Raw genomic sequence first — 23,946 nt, forward strand, 5'->3', positions numbered from 1 at the left:
CTTGGTCCAAGCCTGACCAATATAACAATGGAATAAAAAAAACATATTTGGAATTCAGGCTTAATATTACCAGTAATTAGGTAAATTCTAAAATGGTTTTGTACTGCAAAAAACTTCTTTAGTGCAAAAGGCAGTAACAGCAAAAAGACAATTCAAGCATACATTAGATGCTTTACTTACAGGAAACAGATCCATAATAAAAAAACAGCAATAAATATGTGTGATCTCTGTGTAAGTTGTCCAATTGCCATTTTTGAGAGCAGGTAGAACTGTTTTCCCTAAAGAAGAGCTGCAGATTAAACAATAACTGTCTATACAGTTTTTCATGGCAGATTTGTTAACAGTTCCAAAATATAACCTGTATACAATTTGCCTTAGTTCCTACAGCTGGGAGGATGTAAGAGAAACGGCGATTCTTTTTTACTTCATCTTCTGCTCGTCTCTGCCCCCCCTCCTTGTTCCTAATACACAGGTTCCAGTTTTTGTAATTCGTCCACATATGTATGAGTGTTAGAACCTGGGGGACATTATACATAATAAGTATGATGAACGTACAGTAATTGTATTAAATTTCCAATAATTTCTCAAGGCATCAGTTCTTTCACTTCTGTCATTTCCTGCAGAAGGCAACTCAGTCAATACAGTACATAATTTATTAAACTTTGTCCTACAAACTTGAAGTTAAAGGTCAGTAAATTGATTAAGATCAGAAAAGTATATGGGGCAAACAACCTACCAGATCACTTCTTAAATGAATATTTCAGGCAGAGCTGTAGTGCACCAATCCACCTAATTCCCCTAATTCACCTAGTATTTATTCTGGTAATCTTGAAACCTTGTTCACGGCTTGTTTTCAATGGGGGAAATGCAGGCTGCTTTTAGGGGCATAAAGCTTACATTCGATATCAGTTTCAGACACTTCTATAATCCTTTCCCCTCCGTTTGTTTTTAGCAGACAAGATCGGATTGGAGGTAGGCGGGTGTAAATGAAAAAAGGTTTGATTACACCCGCTGGTCCAAAGGGGTGCCTGGAGGGTGTGATTAGGTCCACCTGAAAAACTGACAGGCAGACCTGATCGGGGGGGCGTGGTCAAGATGGCGACCTGAGAGGACGTTAGTGAAGGAAGATCCGCACCAGGCAGGCGTATTTCTACGGCTTTAAAGGATCTACAAGCACCCTGAACTAGATAAAAGGTGTGGGTAGACACCGGGCATGAGAAAAGGGAACTCCAGATCGCAGAGAAAGAGGTACTCGGCTTCCAAAGCCTCACCGCTGTCTCGGGGCACACGTGCGCCGCTGTCCACGAGCATGGCGTCCCAGACGGAGCAGCCTGAGCCTCCTCCCCTGGGAACTGATCAATTCCAGGCACTCATGCAAGCTATTTCAGGCTGCCAAATTACTCTCACTACCAAAATAGAGCAAATGCAGATGGAAATGGGACTAATTACTAGGGACATGGACAAATACCGAGACAGGCTGTCAGAGGTGGAACGGAGGACAAGCGATACAGAGGACATGGTGCGGGACCAGGGGGCCTCCCTCCACATGCTACAGGTCCGGATGAAGGCTATGGAGGCTCGAGCTGAGGACCAAGAAAATAGAAACTGCAGAAATAATCTGAGAGTGGTGGGTCTCCCAGAGGGTGTGGAGGGCAGAGATCCGGCGGCCTACACAGAGCAGTTGCTCCGCACACTCCTCCCCCAAGCGCCGCTCTCTCCCCATTTTGCGGTGGAAAGAGCACACAGAATGCTGTCGGCTAAAGGCCTGCCAGGCGCACCACCACGCACCTTTATATTCTGCCTGTTAAACTTCAGAGACCGGGACCTAGTTTTGCAGGAGGCATGGAAGCTGGCATAGCTACACCAGAAAAACGCGAGGTTTATGATAATCCCCCACTACTAAGTGGAAATGCAGAGTCTATGCAGAACATTTGACCAGGTCAAAGGCCCAGCTGCAAAGCCCATTTGACCAGGTCAAAGGGCTCAAGTACAACATGATGTTCCCTGCACGTCTCCGGAAGGTGGATGGTGAGTCGACTAGATTCTTCACTTCCCCAGATGAAGCGTCCAGATGGCTGGAATCTCTCCCTCGTGGTCACTGATCTTTTTCATAAGCACTTCCTACTGTTATTCTTCCCGACTGGTGCACCTGTTCTATCCAGTGGTAGACCCGGCAGATCTTTCTTTCTGCTTTTCTGAACATACTGCACTCTGTGAAAAGCCTCCCTGTCCCTCGGAGGTCACCCCCGTTTTGCTGAGGCATGGGCGATCCTGTTATCCGATAATCCACAGCATCTGCTGCTGCCTGGGGGATTACATGACCTTGGGACCCCCCTCCCCCACAGGCATGCCGGAGAAACTCGTTCCCCTGAACTTGTCTGATCCATGTTGTCCCAGGAGATGCCGCTCAGATTCCGGCTGTTCCCCCCCCTTCTCCCCTCAGCTCCTTTCCGGTCAGGCCTTCCTGAACTGTGGAACAGTGTTACTGTAACCGATGGCTGGGGAGCCCTGGGGGAAGCTGCAGGTTTTATCTCCCTTTACTATCTGAACGGGGGGTGCGGTGCTGCAGGGGGGATGCTGCTCTCCCTACCCCACCCTATAAATGCACCCCACTTGAGGTCTTTGCCTAAATCTGCTACTACTGCTGGGTGGTTTGGACTGGGGGATGAATCGGGGGGAGGGACCAAGGGACCCACCCTCCTCAGCTGTACCCGCCAATTTAGATCTGTTTATCTGTTAGTTGCTGCTGTTAAGATACCTCTTTCCATCCTGGTTCTTTAAAGGATGAATGTAACTAAGTTTGAACCCTTAGATTGCTCTAAGTGAATAGTGCTACTCCACATATGAAGTTAAGATTTTAATACATGATCCCTTAACCTAATGTTGCCTACAGGAAACACTAACTGTGGAGTCCTTAGTTCCTAACATTCAGAGCAAAGTCATTGGGTGCTACCTGCTACACATGGCCCCCATAGGAGACTCTCCTACTTATGTGTTCTGTTGGGTTAAGTTTGGGTACTGAAGCACCCTGTAGGTTATTTATCGGGGTGTGGGTCGGGATGGGTGTTCGTTTTTTTTAGTTTAAGTTTTTTTCTGTGTCTGTGCTTCAGACAGTCATGCAACAGTAAATGTGATGATATTATGTTACTATATACTGTTAAGACACCTACACAGGTGCACTTGTGATGGGTATGTGTTGGCTTGATCCAGGTAGGTGGGTGTACCATTCTCTCCGGGTACCCGACACAGTGTCTTGCCCGGTAATTTCCTCTGTCCTCCCAGGATATGGCTCCGATAAAGATCCTTTCATGGAATGACAGAGGCCTCAACAATAAAATCAAGCGATCCCTGGTCTTTGATTACCTGAAACGATATGCACCTCATGTTTGCATCCTCCAGGAGATGCACTTGGTGGGAGGTAGGATCATGAGTCTCAAAACACCATGGGTGGGGCACCATTACCATGCTACTCATTCAGGCTATGCCCGAGGGGTCAGCATTCTGGTCCATAAGTCTTCCAACTTTGAACTCCTCGATGTTAGAATAGACCCGAAGGGACGGTACATCCTGCTCCACGCTATCCTGGACACGGTTGAAATGGTAATAGTGGGTGTATATTTACCGCCACCTGCTAACCTCCTACTGCAGAACACTATTGTCTCTCTCCTTGCCCAATTCCCTATGGATAATGTGATCCTAGCAGGGGATTTTAACATCCCACCGAACCCCTCCCTTGACAGGTTGTCTGCAGACTCTGCTACAGACTCGGCATTGTCTCGCTGGGCACGTTTGTTTGGGTTGGAAGATGTGTGGCGCTGGAAACACCCCTCAGATCGTATGTACACTTATCACTCCTTATCGCACAATACGTTATCCCGCATTGACCTACTATATATGCCAGTGTTACTATGCTCCCCAAAATTAAGGAAATGACGATCCTTCCTCGTGGTATATCTGACCACTCCCAGCTGCTGTGCTCCCTCCAGACACCAAACCCCTCAGTCCGACAGACTCTGGCGTCTCTCTTGGTTCTGGATAGCCCACCCCACCTTAGAGATTGAAATGGCCAAACACATCAGGGAGTTCTGGTGGTTAAATGCTGGTACGGCCACACCGGGAAATGTCTGGGATGCCTTTAAGGCCTTCATTAGAGGTTGTTATCTCTCCTCTATTACCAGAGAGCGTAGGAATGATAGGGTCACTTTAGAGGAGGCGGAAGCCAAAGCCCAAGTCCTTGAGTCCCGGTTCGCCCTCACATCCAACCCAATCACAGGCCAAGACATGAGGGTCGCATACTGTGAAGTAATGCTGCCTAAAGTAGCCACAGTGAATAAACAGCAATTGGCCCAAGCACAGCGGATATTTGAGCAAGGAGACAAGACAGGTGGGCTCTTGTCCTGGCTGTCTAAGGAGCAGTCCCCAGTCTACGCTGTGGCCCGTCTACGGAGAGAGGATGGGACCTTGGCAACAGACCCTGTAGACATTAATACTTGCTTCGCAAACTACTATTCTGCACTATACTCCTCTAGGGCACAATACACTTATAAGCAACTTTGTGACTTTCTCAGTGGGATATCACTCCCCACTCTCACCCAGTCGGTGAGGGAAAGCTTAGACAGGCCGATTACGCTGGAAGAAGTTCAGCAAGCATTGGGCTCGATGCAAACAGGCAAGACCCCGGGAGTAGATGGGTTCCCGCCTGAATTCTATAAACAGTACATGGAGGAAATCTCACCTAGAATGCATGCAGTGTTCACTAAAACCCTGAAAGAGGGAGACCTCCCTTCCTCTATGGCCCAAGCTATTATAGTGGTGATCCCCAAGCCAGGAAAAGATCCCCAGCTCTGTTCGTCCTATCGGCCTACTCAACTCTGACGCCAAGGTCTTGATTAAGATTCTCGCCAAGCGTTTAAACGAGGTAAAACCTTGGTACATGAGGACCAGTCAGGTTTCATGCCGGGTAAGGGAGCCAACATAAATCTTAGGAGGTTGTACACGGTCTTGACCTCTGGGGATGGAGAGGACCCGAACGCTGTAGTGGCCTCCCTGGATGCTGAGAAAGCTTTCAACTCCATGGAATGGAGATATCTTTGGGAGGTCCTCCGCAGATTTGGGTTCAGCCCTGTCTCCTGGGTTGAAGCTGTCTACAGGGCTCCAACAGCCAGGGTCCGCACTGGCACGGTTATCTCCCCATCCTTCTCTCTGTGCAGGGGATGAGACAGGGATGTCCCCTTTCCCCAGGGTTATTCGCACTGGCAATAGAACCCATGGCCACCCTTCTGCGCTCTACGGCAGAGGTTCAGGGCATTGTCACAGGCCCCCTTCATGAGAAAATATCCTTATACGCAGATGACACCCTACTATACCTTAGAGACGACGGGGCCTCCCTACAGGTGGCCCTGTCACATATCAACAAGCTTGGGCAGTACTCAGGTATTTGTATAAACTGGAGGAAATCTGTGTTGTTTCCTCTCCACTCCGGAACAGACCCCCTCCCAACAGACGCGCAACTTCAGAGGGTTTCCCAGTTCAGATACTTAGGGGTTGAAATTCATTGGGACCTGAAGCAATTTATAGCCCTCAACTTAGACCCGGTGGTTTCCCAGCTGTCCCAGCGATGTACAGCCTGGAAATCCTTACCACTGACCCCGGTAGGTTGGGTTAATCTTATCAAGATATCAGTATTACCCAAATTTACCTACCTCTTCAGACAGACCCCTGTACCCCTGCCGGAACGGTTCTTGAAGAAATTGGATGGTATCATTACCTCCTTCATTTGGAATGGGAAGATTCCCAGAATAGCGAAAACAACCCTACAGCTACCCACTACGCTAGGTGGCCTGGCACTACCCTGTTTTATAAAACACTATTGGGGGGCAGTGCTCAGTACTGTTAAATGGTTGCTCTCTGAGGAGCCAGCTAACCCTGCGTCTATGTTGGAGGCGGCACTACTCGGTTCATATTCTGAACTGGGGAACCTAATACACAGGGGCCCTCGCTCAAATCCTCAGGTGACCCCCCCCATGCGTGCAACTCTTCGAGTGTGGGAGACTGTTGCTCAGAAACTTGGGAGGCCCAATGTGTGGTCCCCGAATACTCCACTTTGGGGAAACCCCCGTCTTCCCCATATCCGCTCTATCCCAGACCCGATTATCTGGGCCAGGTAAGAGATCATGACATTGGGGGATATAGTGTCCCAGGGATAGTCGACTACTTTTGATGCTCTCAAACGGGATCGGGGACTTCCGAATCACATGTTCTTCCTATATCTCCAGCTGCGCCATGCTCACAATTCCCCTCCCGGGTGGGCTTGGAGATGTCTGAAGTGGAGGATATGCTCCGATCCCTGGACGGTGTGAGAACACTCTCTACTCTGTACAACAGGCTTGCTGTTCTTGATACATCTAAGGTTTCGCAACTGTTCTCGGTCTGGCAGCGGGATGTCCAAGAACTATCAGACGTTGACTGGGAGGAGGGAATTCAGCAATATATACCCCTGACGATCTCTGCACGAGATAGATTTATCCAGCTGAAATTTTTACACCGCGCCTACTATTCCCCGGCACGCTTGGCGAGAATCTATCCTGACCGAACGTCCAACTGCTCTAGATGTAGCTCAGACAATGCCGATTTTTATCATTTGGTGTGGTCCTGTCCCAGTGTAGTGGAATTCTGTAAGGCAGTCTTGGCTGATATTAATTCTATAGGAGAAATAAATGTCTCATATAGCCCTATCCCCCTCCTACTGGGTAACTGCGACTTCCGAGAGGCCCCTCATAATAAAAAATTGTTTGTTTTTTACACAACAATGTATGCTAGAAAGGCAATACTCCTACATTGGAATCAGGCTCAACCGGCTACTAGACAACTTTGGCAGAAATTGGTTAACATAGCCCTTCCACTATATAAACTAACATACCTAGGTAGAAACTCCCCAAAGAAATTTGATAAAATCTGGGCGGCGTGGGTGAAGGCAGAACACCTGACCCTTGAATGAACTACCTAGAAGCCCTACCTACCCCTAGTGTTGCTTACTCTCCCAGGACCAACCTTAAACCCAACCCTATTGACTGTGTCACTGGCTAGACATGAGATAAGAGGTAGGCACCTCCCCCCATTCTCTTCCCATATAGCACTGTGCCTTTTGAACTTGCTGTATCCGTTGAAACAACTGGATTACATGCCTATTGCATTTACTGTTTACGCTCTATACCTGTAATGGTTTTACTCCTATTGCCAAACTGGAAAATTGAATAAACTATATGTTAAAAAAAAAAAACCTGATCGGACCCCCTTCGTGTAAAATCGGCCTTAGTGTGCTCATGAGCATAAGCATGCATGCTTGAATGGACTTTAGTGCCCAGTGGCCTATGCACTGCAAGACTCAGGATCATTGTTGAGTGGTCATCAGCTCCTTCTGCCTATGACCTGACCTTGTGTTTACTCTCTTACTGCTCTGTTGATGACTCTGGCTTGTGACTCGACCTTGCTTCCTGCCTGATGTTTCAGTACATTCTCTGCCCGTCTGCTACCAACCTTGGCCTGGCTCCGACTTCGCTCCTGATTCCCGATTCTGTATTTCTGCCTCCCGATTGTTGCCATTTTCTAGCCTGCCTTATCACACATCTGAGACATCTGAGCAACTGTCAGCTTACCTGATGCACAGTCTTCAGCTTCGCACCTACTACAAGATCTCCCAGCCTAGACCTCCTACAGGAAACTGTGCCACTCTGTGACCTGTTATACTCTGACATCAACCCCAGGGGAAAATCCTATCATCAACTTGGCCTTGACCAGGTATGTGACACTTCCTGATCTGCATTTGAACTTCTAAGCTGCATCAACCTGCTTCAGCTACTTTTGCATTTCCACGGACATGTTTAGGGAGATGAGCAGTTTTGATGTGAACAAAAACCTGTCATCGCAGACTCATACTTGCCTATTTGTAATGCAGGAACGGTATTCCCAAACCACTCCTAGTAGGCTCCCTGCTATTTTTTACATACATGAAAGCACAAAGATACAGTAAAAGTGTTTCTCACAGCTACCAATTAGATTTGTCAACCTGCCACCCAAAATTTGACACATATAGCAGAGAAAAAGAGAACGTTACACATCACCTACTTTAGGAGGCCACAAAACACGTGATAAGCTGTATGAATCTTTCACCATCTTCCACTACTTCACCGATTTGCAACATACAATTGAAGACAAGTGGTTAAGGAATGTGGTCCATATTAAATAGCTTAACTGCTACCAAAAAATTTCCAACCAAGATATCTGATTAGATTTAAATTTTATCGTTAGAGGAAATTACAGATTCAGGGTAAGATTTAACCTATATGCCAGCCTAAACAACTACCAAATCCAGTTACTATAAGATGCATAAGCTTAATAAAAACAAAAAAACTAACAAAAAAAAACTTTTATTAACCTTTTCTGATTAAGCTAAAACCTCCTTCATTTTTGTCCTCATGCTCACCTGCCAAAACACTGAAGCAGGGGGCAGGACTATGTGTGGCCAAGAGCCAATTGAAAAGCTACAGGATTGTTAATTAGCAGTGACAATGTCAATAACCACACCCATACAACATGTTTTCATCCCACTGGAATGCAAGCAGGAATCCACAGCAAGAATGGCAACTCTCTGAATTCAAAAGCAGTGCAGCATTGTTGTCACACCATCACAGGAAGCTGTATTAGGTGAACTGACAGGATCAACAGTTATTTGTGGCACTTTACAAGGGGACTAAGAGAAGATTGTAAGTGCAGATGCACTTATAATGAATTACTGCAGCATATATCTCTTTATTAAGTAGGCCATAGTTCTAGTTTATTAATCTAATTTAGATTTTCTTCTTTTAACAAAGAATATCATTTTTGGCACACCTTTCAATAGGTAAAGATGAGGAACTTAGAACAGTATAAAAAATAATTTGGTTAATTTGATTGCCCAGGGAATAATTCCAATTCATTCCATGGATAAATTATTTAAATCGGTTAATTTACCCCAAACTGCTAATCTGTTAATTTGTTAATTTAAGCAGACATGCTAGAGACATGGAAAATTGCCCTGGGGTGTTCACACAACATGGAGTATTATTAAAACACATCTCCATGAAAAAACATTCTTCTCCCATGTAGTGTCCGCACTGAATGGGTTACCTGCTTGTTTTTGTCTAGGGACGCACCATAAAAAAAAGGCTATACTTGCCTGATATTTAGATCCTCCCAAAAACTGTGCTCCCCCACGTCCTGTGGTGGACTGTTCCTGCTGTCCTCACGTCCAGAGAGCCGGTCTATGATGATGTCAGGAACAGTCCCATTCACAAGACTCCTAGCGTCCGTGGGGGGGGGGGGGGGGACGACAGTATCAGTACCAGACCAGCCTTGTGCTTGGAGGATTGGCAGATTAGGCAAGTATATCTCTGTTCTGAAATCCGCTAGAAGAAAAACGAGCAGGTAAACCATGCAGTGCGGGCGCAGTTCCACTGCAATGGGAGAAAAAAAAGTTTTGCCCGGAGTTCTTCTTTAGGAAAATACAAAATTAAAAAAGGCAATAACCTAAAAGTGAATGACAAGTGGTTTTCTACAAGCTGTATTATTTCTTATTATGGGCAGAACTAAGAAAAATAAAATCTGTAGAGTGTTTTTCCTTCATTTATTTATCTGAAGTCCCTAATAAAGTAAGTTGAGTTTTTGGCAGCACTTTATTAATAATATCAGTTGTCAGCAGATGCCCTCAAAACTCTGAATATTATGACATGTCCCTTTCACTGATCAGAGCAGCTATAATGCATTAAGTTATACAAAAAACAGTATTTGATAGTTCAGGATGCCTTGACAGCATCCTAAAAAATATACCCAGACATTATTATAGTACACTTTAAAGCTCAGTACCTACTGACATTGTTGGCACGCAGTGAATGTGCAAATCAACACCCTGCCAACTACCTACTGCACAAGTTTGAACAGCAAATGAACGTGACAGTACACATACAGGCAACCAATAGCATAGCATAGCATACTTTAAGTGGTCACTGGGAAACATCCACATCATTCCAAGGCTGCCAACTGCTTACAGCTGATAATTCTCAATTACCGACCGCCCCTATTCAAAATAATTGGTGAAATTAACAAGTGGTTAGAAGGTGATTTTTTGGCGTCTTTAAAACTGTTTTCTGAGCATTCTGCAAGCATTAGGTACGCTTTCTGACAGCTTTTTAATTGCTTACCAAATGCCAAGAAAACACTAGACGCATTTGGCAAATTAACAAACCACCAGTGAGAAGTTAACTTTAAAACGGGATCACAACAAAAGCTGGTCAGTAATCACAAATATTTGCTTTGTTAAAACATAGAATCCTACAGTTACTGCCATAAACATTGGAGGCTTTGTTCTTATAAAGTAAGATGTATTAACAAGGTGTGGGAGTCTCCGTGCCTTCAAATATCTTCCATCCTATTTCATAATAAAATCTAAAGCCAGGGAAAAGCTTGGGATCGAAGTGACTGCTCTGCACACATCCTGCATCCTGAACTGATTCTCATAACGTTTGACTTTTGAAAACTATTTTAAATGAAAACTAAAGGAACACTACTTCCAGGTAATCACGTGCTCCAAGCCTTTCTTACTGAGCCAAGACAGACAAAAATGAAGAAAGTTCTTACTTTTCAAGCCAAATCCTATAAACAGAAACATTCAGGCTTGGCATTATTGTTAACCCACTGGCAGTATAACAAGTGTTTAACTTGCAAATAAAAATAGAAATTCTCGGCTGAATCAGTTTTTGGTACTTCATCACACCCAAACATTCCTTGAAACTAAAATACACACTGCTCAAGTGATGGAATATCACTAACACAGTGAAGTGAAAAACAATGAAGAACTTAAAGTGGTTGTAAACCCCAGGCATGAAATGTGAACAAAGCATATCCCTCTATAGCATATACTTGTCTCAATTAAGAGCACTAAATGTGATTTCTGTCTGCTACTTTGCTACTCTGCTATCAACATGAATCACTTCTGACAAGTTTTCCCGACACCAAGAGAAAAATGGTAACAGGGGAGGGACCTCCAGCTGATTGACAGCCTCAGCTCTGTTCCTGTGTGCTGAGTGGAGTGGGGTGTGTCCCTTGCCTCCAATCAGCTCTCAGAGTGAAGTGTGTAATTTTAGCTCCCACCCCCTGCTTTCTGCACTCAGACAAGCTTTATAAATTCTTCAATTTGAATGGCTATAGAGAAGAGAAGACAGGTACAACATATGTAGGGGGATTCATTTCATTTATGTGTATCACCTGAGGCCAGTCCCTTTACTGGGTATATGTAAGGGTTTACAACCACTTTAACGAAAAATGTGTAAGTAAATAGAAAAGTAACAGAGCTAGAGACTATTTACATCTCTCCTAGAAAACACGCTGCTGGCAAGGACTGTGAACACAAATGCGTGTGCTGTAAATGTAGATGTGGAAGTGCAGGGGCCTTCCCAGTGTCACTTAGGACCCACATTGTGGAGAAGATGTTACAGGAAGACTGAAAAAAGCACTGCACTGATAACAATTTATATCCGTTCTTTCTAATGTCTCTGATATTAGATTTTGTTTATTTCGCGAAAAATAAAAAACCCAGTGGTGATTAAATACCACCAAAAGAAATCTCTATTTGTGTGGAAAAAAAATATAAAAATTTCATATGGGTACAGTGTTGCATGATTGAGCAATTGTCATTCAAAATGCAACAGCAATGAAAGCTGAAAATTGGCCTGGGCAGGAAGAGGGCGTAAGTGGCCCGTAGGCAAGTGGTTTAAAGGGGTTCTAAAGTTAAAAAGTTTCACACATTTATGCATTCCCTAAATTAGGGTAAAAAACATCCCTTAACCTGTTCTATCCACACCCACCCCTACATACCTACCTGACTCCTGTCACCGCTCCAGCACTGTCTCAGCTGCAGCACCGCTCCTCTCACTTCTTGCTCCCACAGGAGACACTGAGTGCGGACAGGGCTACAGGCTCCTGCTGCTGTCAGTCAAACTTCTGTGAGAAGAGAGTGGGGGCATGGCTTACGGTGCTGTATATGGACGCACACAGTCTGCCTTGGGAGCGCGCATACATGGAGGAGCAGACAGCGCAGGCCGGGAAACACCAGAAGAGGAGGTAAGGGACTTTTATGTGCAATTTTGTTACACAGAGCAAGTAAGTATAACAGATTTTTATTTTAACCCAAAAAATGTTATCCTTTAGTATTACTTTAACCATTTGGCTGCTACAGTTTGCACTTTTACACTCCACTGGTGGATTGCTTATGGAAGTATTGTGCTCCTAAACCTATTTGCATAAGTAACCTAAAATATAAAAGACACACAAATTGCATTCTTTTCAACACAGTGCAGAATATAGTCCAGACTTTTATTCACATCCTTTTCCTATTCTTCTTTGGAGTCCCAATAGCTTTTATACATAGAGGTTTATTTATTTTTAAAGTTTAAGGATGATATACAGACTGCAGTAATCCATAGCAACCAATATGATTTAGGTTTGGGGGGGATTGTCAATACTTGCATCTGATTCAAGTACCTGTCACAGACAGGTACATGTATCTGTCTGTGTCTGGCACTGACATCGGAGTGTTCATACTGGTGCTCCCACCCAGGACACTTTGTCACATTGACAGACAAAAGGCAACTAGTTTTCTGTTGTGGTGGCTGAAGCCTGATTCGAAAACTGATAGACTATTTACTCATCAGGTCCGCCTTACTGTTAACTGACAGTGCATGACAGTGGGCAGATCCATAGCTGCCATTCAGTCCAATAACGTCTTCAGAATACACCTATAATCAAAATTAGGGTGGACTTAATGGGGAACAAACCTCTCAGATCCCCATCAGGCTCTGATCCCAAATATCCCAAATATGGGCATTGTCATATTTGGGTAATGACATCACCACTCTCCGCTGTAGAGCCCTGTGTAGGAAGCTGTCACATTCACGAAGAGTTCCCAGCACAGGCATGTCCCACTCTGAGCACTGGCGTACTTCCACGATACTGGATGTATTTAGTGCCAGTTTCCTGGTCTGTGAACCGGTGGTAATTTTTTGGGAATATGTTGTTCTTAAAGTGGTGTTAGTTACAACTTTCTGAATTTGGTGCATGTGACCGTAATGTTATTGAAAATTATGCAAATACTTGCCTGAATTTTACGTAGGTAGTTGTAGACTATAGCCAGAAAAGTGTTGTTAAAGCTTTAGTGAATTCCCCTGACTGTGTATTGCACAACATTATTGCTGTTTACCCACTGAATAAGCATAAAAGCTTAAACATATCTACTATTAAGAAATAATGTCTGGATATTTTAGCTCTGACATATTTACAAAACAGATGTCCTACTTTTACAGAAAAATACATTGAACTAAAGGCACATGAGCTACTGGCAGGAAAAAAATGTACATTCAATAGCCATAAGTGCACTTCAATTCTTATTATAATGTCACAGGTTCTCTTTGTGCTTTTTAATCATTTTATTTTAATCATTTTTTTTTTTTTTCGTGAGATTAAATTTTATTGTGTGCTTTTTTGGCAAATGTAAAAGAAATTGCAAATTTAAACACAGAATATAAAATGTATTTGATGAGGAGAAAGAAAAGCCTGTAAGGTTTTAGTAGATAGCACAACAAGGTTGACAAGTGAATGCAAATAAAAAAAAATATCAGATAATTGAGGACTCTTTAGCAGAGATGAAAAAAAAAAATGAAGAAGTGAATACACATACCGAAGCTGCAGCTGGTATAAATCCACCCCTATATACTGTATGTTCAGAACTGCCATCCGTCTATTAGCAGGAGTATGGGAAATGGGAGAGATACCAATAGATACTTGAAGCCTGACATTGTGTATGTGACTCACGTTCAGTTGTATACAGAAGAAGACCGCACATGACATCTTAATGCAGACTTAATGGGATCCTTTACAGAAAGTAGATGTACTATATCGATATTTTTCTCATAAACCCATCCAGATATATTTAAACACAAGCATGAAAGAGATTAAAGTGACTCGCAAGCTTTTAAAATGAATAAATAATTACTTGTTTTTTAAAACTGCTTAAAGCACAAAGACTATTGGGCTGATTTACTAAAAGAGTTGAGACTTTTTACACTACAAAACGTGTGAATATTCACTTCACTTGTCCAATCATGTGCAGATGAAATAAGCACACCAGAGTTTGCTTTTTATATGATTGGATAACTGAAGTGAATGTCCCCAATTTATTGTAAGAAGAGTATCAACTTATTTAGTAAATCAGCCTACATATGTAATGTGCTGAAGCCACCAATGATAATCTATTAACTACTCTTCCACATTATTAATGTTTCTTCCCACTAACTTCTTAAACATATTTTACCAGTAGACTGGGCAAGATATAACTTGGAGAAGCATGCTAATGTACACTATGCTTATGTGATGCCATTAAAATAGGTAACTCTAATGCCTTGTCCACACTGGCGGACTTTTCGACCAGACTGGTCCGACGGAACTAATCCGTCGGACAATCCGACCGTGTGTGGGCTTCATCGGACCTTCAGCTGACTTTTTCTGTTGAAACTCAGACGGACTTTAGATGTGGAACATGCTTCAAATCTTTCCGACGGACTCGAGTCCAGTCAAAAAATCCGTTCGTCTGTATGCTAGTCCAATGGACAAAAAAGGACGCAAGGCAGCTATTGGCTACTGGCTATAAACTTTCTTATTCTAGTCCCTTCGTACGTCATCACGTTCATATCAATGGACTTTCAGATGGACTTTAGTCCGTTCGTGTGTGGGCAAGACCGGTCGTCCGAAAGTCCGTCATAACTCCGTCGAATGTCCGTCGGAAAGACCGTCGGACGTTTGATGCTGAAAAGTCCGTGTGTACACGGCTTAATATCCTTGAAGTATTAGCTAAATAAATATTCTGCAAATACTGATTAAGACCTTGCCAGCACTTTCTGAAAGTGACGTCAAAGGAAAGAGACTGGCTTCACTATAATCACATGATCAGTCGAAAGCTACAGTAGCTATACACAGAGAAAATTTCATCTGCTTCGTGATGAATTGGACAAAATTAATGTCAGCACCTTCCACCCAATACCCTTCGACTGAAAAATCAAAAGGACAGATAGAAAAAATGTCAGCCAATAAGCTCCTGCCTCCAATCATATGAATGCAAACTTTGAATATGACCGCTGGCTGTCAGCATACAATAACCACAGCAGGAGATCCTTGCATCCACCCCAGTTTAGTGTTGTAAAAAAAAGAAGTTGCAGCCCCAGCACTACCTTTATGCATGAAAGGCACTTTGAATATATTTTAGAAAGGGTAAAACTGCTATTGAAGGGGATATCCATCATTTAAACTCAAGCTCTGGTTAGACATTTGGGAAAAGGAGTGTACACAAATCAATTGAGCGGAGGGATAAAATTCTGGAAAGTCCAGAACATGAACAGAAACTTACTGAAATACAGTGCCTTGAAGAAGTATTCATAGCCAAATTTTCCACATTTTGTCATGTTACAACCAAAAACGTAAATGTATTTTATTGGGATTTTATGTGATAGACCAGTACAAGTGGCACATAACTGTGAAGTGGAAGTAAAATGATAAATGATTTTCACATTTTTTTTTACAAATAAATATGTGAAAAGTGTGGCATGCATTTGTATTGAGCCCCCTTTACTCTGATACCACTAACTAAAATCTAGTGGAACCAATTGCCTTCAGAAGTCACCTAATGAGTAAACAGAGTCCACCTGTGTGTAATTTAATCTCAGTATAAATTACAGCTGTTCTGTGAAGCTCTCAGAGGTTTGTTAGAGTACCTTAGTGAACAAACAGCATCATGAAGGCCAAGGAACACACCAGACAAGTCAGGGATAAAGTTGTGGAGAATATAGAAAAGGAGAGCTGTGGGACTTTAAATGAGGCGACCACCATGTCAGATATGGACAAAAACAACATAGCTGAAGTTACAGTACATGATTTATTGTTACATTGAAGAAAAATATTGTATCAAATAGATAGGTAGTCACATTACTTACACTAAATATGCTGCTACATAGCATGCAATACAAATAGGAATTAGACATAATAAATGTACATGATAAGATTAATGGGTTAAAAAACATGTATTATAGGAACAGATAACTTTGGGCATCTAGTGGCACTCAACGTGTTTCATGGCATTACAGCCATACATCAGGAGTGTTGTGAAGTAATATACTGGAAAGGAAATGGACAGGGGTTAGTGATAATGCCCTTAGAATAAGGGAGGACAGAGAGATTATATCCCAACAAGGTGGAGATAAATTGGGATACTTACTACACAGCCTATGTCATCATGCCTGTTACCCCTGTCTTCCTTGGCGGATACCTGACCTGGCCTTGAGGCTGTGTAGTAAGTATCCCAATTTATCTCCACCTTGTTGGGATATAATCTCGCTGTCCTCCCTTATTCTAAGGGCATTATCATTAACCCCTGTCCATTTCCTTTCCAGTATATTACTTCACAACACTCCTGATGAATAGCCGTAATACCAGGAAACGATGCCCAAAGTTATCTGTTCCTATAATACATGTTTTTTAACCAATTTATCTTATCATGTGCATTTATGTCTAATTCCTATTTGTATTGCATGCTATGTAGCAGCATATTTAGTGTAAGTCATGTGACTACCTATCTATTTGATACAATTTTTTTCTTCAATGTAACAATAAATCATGTACTGTAACTTCAACTTTATGTTGTTTTCGTCCATATCTGACATGGTGGTCGCCTCATTTAAAGTCCCACAGCTCTCCTTTTCTATAAACTAATTTAGGGATGGAGGTCGCCATGTGTGCTATAGTGTGTGGGCCAGGTCACATCCAATTCACTGTTTGACAAAGTTGTGGAGAAGTTTAAAGCAGGGTTAGGTTATAAAAAAATATTCCAAGCTTTTAATATCTCACCGAGCACTGTTCAATCCATCATCCAAAAATAGAATGAGTATGGCACAACTGCAAACCTACCAAGACATGGCTGTCCACCTAAACTGACAGGCCGGGCAAGGAGAGCATTATTCAGAGAAGCAGCCAAGAGGACCATGGTAACTCTGAAGAGCTGCAGAGATCCACAGCTCAGGTGGGAGAATCTGTCCACAGGACAACTATTAGTCGTGCACTCCACAAATCTGGCCTTTATGGAAGAGTGGCAAGAAGAAAGTCATTGTTGAAAGAAAGCCATAAGAAGTCCCATTTGCAATTTGTGAGAAGCCATGTGGGGGATATAGCAAACATATGGAAAAAAGTGCTCTGGTCAGATGAGACCAAAATGGAACTTTTTGGCCTAAAAGCAAAGAGCTATGTGTGGTGGAAAGCGAACGATGCACATCACCCTGAACATACCATCCCCACCGTGAAACATGGTGGTGGCAGTATCATGTTGTAGGGATGCTTTCCTTCAGCGGGAAAGCTGGTCAGAGTTGATGGGAAGATGGATGGAGCTAAATTCAGGGCAAACTTAGAAGAAAACCTGTTAGAGTCCGCAAAAGACTTGAGACTGGAGTGGAGGTTCACCTTCCAGCAGGACGACGACCCTAAACATACAGCCAGAGCTACAATGGAATGGTTTAGATCAAAGCATATTCATGTGTTACAATGGCCCAGTCAAAGTCCAGGCCTAAATCCAATTAAGAATCTGTGACAAGAATTGAAAATTGCTGTTCACAGATGCTCTCCATTCGATCTAACAGAGCTTGAGCTATTTTGCAAAGAAGAATGGGCAAAAATGTCACTCTCTAGATGTGCAAAGCTTGTAGAGACTTGCAGCTGTAATTGCAGTAAAAGGTGGTTCTACAAAGTATTGACTCAGAGGGGCTGAATACAAATGCATGCCACACTTTTAACATATTTATTTGTAAAAAATGTTGAAAACCATTTATCATTTTGTTTCCACTTCACAATTATGTGCCCCTTTGTGTTGGTCTATCACATAAAATCCCAATAAGGTACATTTACGTTTTTGGTTGTAATATGACAAAATGTGGAACATTTCAAGGGGTATGAATACTTTTTCAAGCCACTGTATTTTCAAGATGAGAAAATTAGAACGTTGTCACTTTTGGAAAATTATAGGCAGATGTAGAATAAAATGAAAAGGGCATTTTTAATACCTTTGACTTACACTAGGGCTTGTGCAGCAGTTACATATCTTTTTTTTTAAAAAAGAGCAGCCTTTAAGGCCTCATATGCACACAGGTATATAAAAAAAAAATGCACTTCTATATTAGCTGTCCCCACCAGGAGAAGACAGTGATTATTGCTAGCAGCTATAGCAGCCGCTAGCGATAATCGCAGATAAAACCCGGCATGCTGGTTGTACAATCGATCAACTTGGTACATTTAGCCTACCCCATACATGGTTCGAATCTCAGACGGTTCAGCAGGAACCAGCCAAGATTCAAACTGTGTATGGCCTGCCTAAATTCATACACCAGTGTGCATGAGGCCCTAAAAGGAACTTGTCAAAACAGACATATAGGAGTTGTTACTCTTAAGATGATCATAGCTTAGAAATCACCTGAAATCTTGCAGTAGCTGGCTTTTTTCGTTCCAATAGTTTTTATTACTTTTTCAAAACAGCATACAGAACATTATGCCCGGATATTCCTCAGAAGATTGTTGAAACATGGATGCAATATACATTGTGCTTGGTGGCTCTTATCATATAAGTAATAACAAAACCCATTAAGAAAGGTTATATTATGGCCAGAGAGGCTTCCTTGTCTCCTGATAGCATCTCTCAAAACCAAAAAGTCCCCCCTCCCCCTCCCTCCATCATTATGGTGTGGCTGAACCATCGTCTAAAAAAAATGATGGAGCGGAAAAAAAAAAATGAGGTTTAAATGTATCACATGCTGGCTCTGGAGCAAAGAAGATGAAAGTATTCAGTGTACAAAAAACTTGACCGTCTGACCATTTACACAGTCGCTAATTTGTTAAACATACCTGAGAGAGTATCAACTGCCCATGAAATTTAGTCACAAATTTTCTCAGAAAAGAGAAATATGCATCTTGACCCATGATTTTTTCAAGATATCGAAGAAGAAAATAACCCTGAAAATTTAATAAAATACATTTAACTCAAGAAATAACTCACATCAATGTTTTTTGTTAAAGGGAAAACGAAACCAGTTACCTTTAAATAATGCACTTGCATAAAAGCCTTGTCTGCATTTAGTCCATGTCTGACAACAGAAGCTCCAGAGTCACTCACTTCTCCTGTGCTATCACCTTGGGGCCTGATGGTATGAGAAATGAGGGATGTGCCATTATTTTCAAAAACAATAAAACACTTTTTTTGTCAAATACTGATTAAAGTAAACCTTTGCTTTATCCATTCATGTTCACTTAAAGCAAAACTGTAGGCAAAACTTTTTTTTTCCATTATGAATAGAGTAAGGAAGCGTCATAAGCCCATTTATTTTTTTCCTTTGTCATATATGTCCATTATGGAAATTCCCCTTCACTTCCTGTCCCATAGACAAAACAGGAAGTGAGAGGATATTCCTGCAAACTAAGGGAATCCCTTGGGGCCCCCCAGGTCACTAGAACAAGTGTCCTCAATGGAAGATTACCCCTCTAAAGTTAGGGATTTTCTTTTATTTCCACTTTCAATGATAATGGTAGATGGGACAAATAGAGAGGGTGAATCTCCCTAAGGGGGCACAGAGAACAATAAAAACTGACAGGGGTTCTAATCTCTCTGCACTTTTTTTTTAATAGACATTTTGCCATTAGTTGTACTTTAACTTTACAGATAGACATACACTATATTGTCAAAAGTATGGGATGCCTGCCTTTACACGCACATGAACTTTAATGGCATCCCAGTCTTAGTCTGTAGGGTTTAATATTGAGTTGGCCCACCCTTTGCAGCTATAACAGCTTCAACTCTTCTGGGAAGGCTGTCCACGAGGTTTAGGAGTGTGTCTATGGGAATGTTTGACTATTCTTACAGAAGCACATTTGTGAGGTCAGGCACTGATGATGGACGAGAAGGCCTGGCTTGCAGTCTCCGCTCTAATTCACCACAAAGGTGTTCTATCAGGTTGCGGTCAGGACTCTGTGCAGGCCAGTCAAGTTCTTCCACCCCAAACTCGTTCATCCATGTCTTTAGGGACCTTGCTTTGTGCACTGGTCAAATTCATTTGGTGAGGGGGGAATTTGATGTGGAGTTGTTTTTCAGGGGTTGGGCTTGGCCCCTTAGTTCCAGTGAAGGGAACTCTTATAGTGAACACTACGGACCAAGACTGCGATGCCATTAAAGTTCATGAGCGTGTAAAGGCAGGCGTCCCAATACTGTTGACAATATAGTGTACTTACATTCCCTCTTGCTAGTCCTTCACTCCAGTTTCCCACAGCGAACAGAAAAAGCCCTGTATAAGATCCTAGTTGTAGCTCTTATTCCACCCTCATGTGACATTTCATGGTGCATGAGCAGCCAATTATCAAGCACCAGCGCTATCACATGGTAGAGTTGGGGAAAGTCATATTCTCCCAATACCTGGACATACTGGGTAAAGGGAAATTAGACATTTTTTACAGCCCTCAACTTATTAACAACCACAGTGCTTTTGTCTGCAGACTCGGTCCTTATCTGACATCAACTGGGTAAAAATGGATTTGTTGTTGGGGTGGTGGTGCCATAGATGCCTAATTAGTTCCAGGAGCATTCCCATTACAATTTTTTTTCCATGGAATTTTTTTTTTTTATGGTTTCGATATTTACCTTGGTACCAGATCCATACATGTTTTTTCTGGTACAATAGCTTTTTTTGATTAAAAAAATATCAAGATACAGAGCAAAAAAGGAGAAAGTGTCCCATGCAGCGGAGCAAAACAGTAAAGCACACGTAGATACAAAAGAAACATATTTGGGTATTAACATTTATAAGTAAAGTTGATTCAGGGAATATCTGATTGCCTCGGGGAATCAGGAAGGAATTTTTTCCCCTGCTGTTGCAAATTGGATCATGCTTTGCTAGGGTTTTTTTCGCCTTTCTTTGGAACAACTGTGGGTATAGGATTGTGTATATGGGAGTGAATATTTTTTTTTTTTTTTTTATTGGTTGAACTAGATAGACTTGTGTTTTTTTTCAACATGACTAACTATGAAGCTATGTAATTATTTTTTACGGTTTCAAATTGAAATGTAGAAGCATCCAGCATCTAGTGTCGAACGTGACAATGAGTAACTGGGCTCCGAGGCCCAGGACATGGGGAGGCAAAAGGAAGTGGGATCATCATCCCATAATGGAGGGGAAGGAAAAGAAGGAAAAAAAAAAGGGGGGGAGGTGGGAAGAGAAAAGGCAGGAGTCAGTCAGTATGTGAGAGAAAGCGGGAAACAGTCAAGGCGAGAAAGGAAGGAAAGAGGTGTAGACCTAAGCAGGAAGGGAGGACGAAACCTGTTTTTTTTTGGTTGAAAATGTATACTTTATTTTGCAAGAAAATATACAAAAAACAAATACTTCAACAGGGTACATTCCACTCTGTACTGCGACGCAGCGCATAAATACACTACATAACAATACAGTTCTAAGCATACAAATAAATTACATTCATCCTGCGGTATGATGCCTGATGTGCTGCGCAGAGTAAAAATTCCCCCGAAACATCACATCATGCATGACGCCGCATTACCCTGAAAGCATTACTTCAAAAAGACATGTCACAAAGTACCATAAAATCTTCACTAAAATTAGGTCATTTGCTGGCCTATTATTTAAAATGAAATATTTCAGTTTTTACTATAATAAAAAAAAAAACCTGGTTTTACTTATGTGCTCTGTGCAATCATTGTTAATTGATAAATAAATATGATTTATTGCATTACTTTTTTTAAGCATCAACACATCATTTTTTCACTAGTTCCCAAAACATTTGCGCACTACTGTACGTATACTGTTTGTGCAGTTTACAGCTGCTCTCTGCATTTTTACTGGCCAAACCCAAGTAGCAATGAACAACTGCAGATCAGAATTAGACAGAAAACAATAAACTTGGATTTTTTACAGCAGAATTGGCGGTGGTTTGGTTTTTCTCCTGATCTTGGAAGTACCAAATGGCTCGGCAAAAATACAAAAATAAAAATACAATAGACAGAAATACAATAGCCAGCAGTGGAGATTTCTACAACCAGCATGGATGTGGGAATCAAATCAGCAATTTATGGTGGCCTTTACTTCTCAGGGGCTGTTGCTAGTCCTGTATTTTCTGCCTCTGAAAGCAGAGGTATGAGCTTAGATTTTAGGCCCACACAGGCGATCTTTTCTTCTGTTTCAAGTGAGCTCATAAGACACATTTAAAAGTCTACCACATAGCAAACTGACTGTAAATCTAGTCATAGATAGATCAAAGTTTGGTTGGTCCAGCAGGGACAGGCTGAAATTCAATCCATGTGTGGCAGCTCCCGCTGGAAGCAAAAAGTGCAGCGTCTGGAGGAGGACCAGAAAAGGGCTGGAGTCAGCTGCCAGAGTCTGCTGAATGCTGAGACCAGAAGAGCAGGGGAGGCAGAGATGAGGGTATGCTGTGGCTGCATGGAGAAGCGCAGGATCTGACGGAGGAGTTCTGTCCTCCTCTCTGCTGCCGACTGCTTACACAAGGTGAGGATGGAGACGAGGGGGGCGCTGCAGCTGCAGGAGAGGTGTGAGGGCCACATGAAATGGCCTGGCTGGCTGGATTCGGCCACAGGCCTTGTCTTTGACACATGATCTAAATGTTATCTATATCACAGCAAATCTTTACTTTTTGAGTTCAGGTTCACTTTAAAAACTGGAACTCACTAACAGGCATTACTATTATTCTAGGGAAGTAAGGCTACACTGATGCAACAAGGAGAGACGGTTTTATAGATAAATGCTTGACTATTTTTCACTAATAAATAATTTTCACAAAAAAAAAGGTAAATAGTCCATATGTTTAGAATCGTCACATTACAAGAAGAGACAAGTTTAATATTTTTTTCTTAGCTAGATGGATCTCAAATCACCAGAATGGCTGAGAGCACAGGTATTCTATTACACTTCCAAGTATTGATTTAAAAGCACACAATACAAAGTCTGCCAGAATGAATGGCTCTTTTCATCCCTACTCCATGAAGCTGATAAGGAACAGTAGATTAGCAAAAACGGTCTTTCAGAAACTTTTAGAGTAAGATTCAGCAAGGCAAGATACATTCAGCAAGGCTATAGTAAGTTCATTATGTGAATTTATATATTTTTTCCCCCTTCCAAGTCATTTTATTTTAACTTTAGACATTTAACAGACTGTTCTAAGATAACTTTCGCAAGTACCCAAGTAGTGCAAAAAATGCTGTGTGAAATGTTGTTCTGATCTGGCTGATCACACTACCAAAAGTAATAAAAACTTTAGACAAGAGCCTAACTATTCTTGAAGTGCCTTCACCTTGGCAAATCAAAGTGCAAAATGTACTTGTCTAATCACTAGCTATGTGTTCAGTATGATCATTGCAGACAAAACTGCACAGGCATTGCTATTGCCTCATTATGCCAGGGTTTCAGTTGTTGCTGGGATGCCACATATGCTCCTTATACACTCACTAAGTAAGGAAACATTATTAAGATCATCAAATTAGTAGAATCGGCATCTGTGCTGGGCCTTAATAAATACAGAAAGTGATTTATGTCCACGGACCGCTGAATTTAACAAAGGAGAGAGTTTTCCCAGCGAGATATATGACAGATAAGCTGTATTTTGCAGTTCTAAACAGTATTCTGCACAGAGAGATGCTTTGTCTGATGACCTGCACTTCATGTGCAGGAGAGCCTATGTTTGCGGTAGACGTAAACAAGAGTTGCATTCATGCATAGACATGATTAGGCCAGCAGCTGTGGCATTGCATAGAGATGCATTAAA

General features: G+C 42.2%; 1 protein-coding gene across 2 annotated transcripts in view; it reads right to left on the bottom strand.

Moving 5' to 3' along the window:
• AOPEP (aminopeptidase O (putative)) overlaps positions 1–23,946 on the bottom strand; it is a 615,981-nt gene that overhangs the window by 322,940 nt on the left and 269,095 nt on the right. For both annotated transcript variants that reach the window (XM_073633214.1, XM_073633224.1), the window contains 2 exons: positions 19,208–19,310; positions 19,018–19,125 (listed from right to left, as the gene is read on the bottom strand). In XM_073633214.1, the coding sequence (XP_073489315.1) occupies positions 19,018–19,125; positions 19,208–19,310 (211 nt within the window). The remainder of the gene's footprint in view (positions 1–19,017; positions 19,126–19,207; positions 19,311–23,946) is intronic.

This window comes from Aquarana catesbeiana, linkage group LG01 (genome assembly GCF_042186555.1).
Source record: "Aquarana catesbeiana isolate 2022-GZ linkage group LG01, ASM4218655v1, whole genome shotgun sequence".
Classification (NCBI taxonomy): domain Eukaryota; kingdom Metazoa; phylum Chordata; class Amphibia; order Anura; family Ranidae; genus Aquarana; species Aquarana catesbeiana.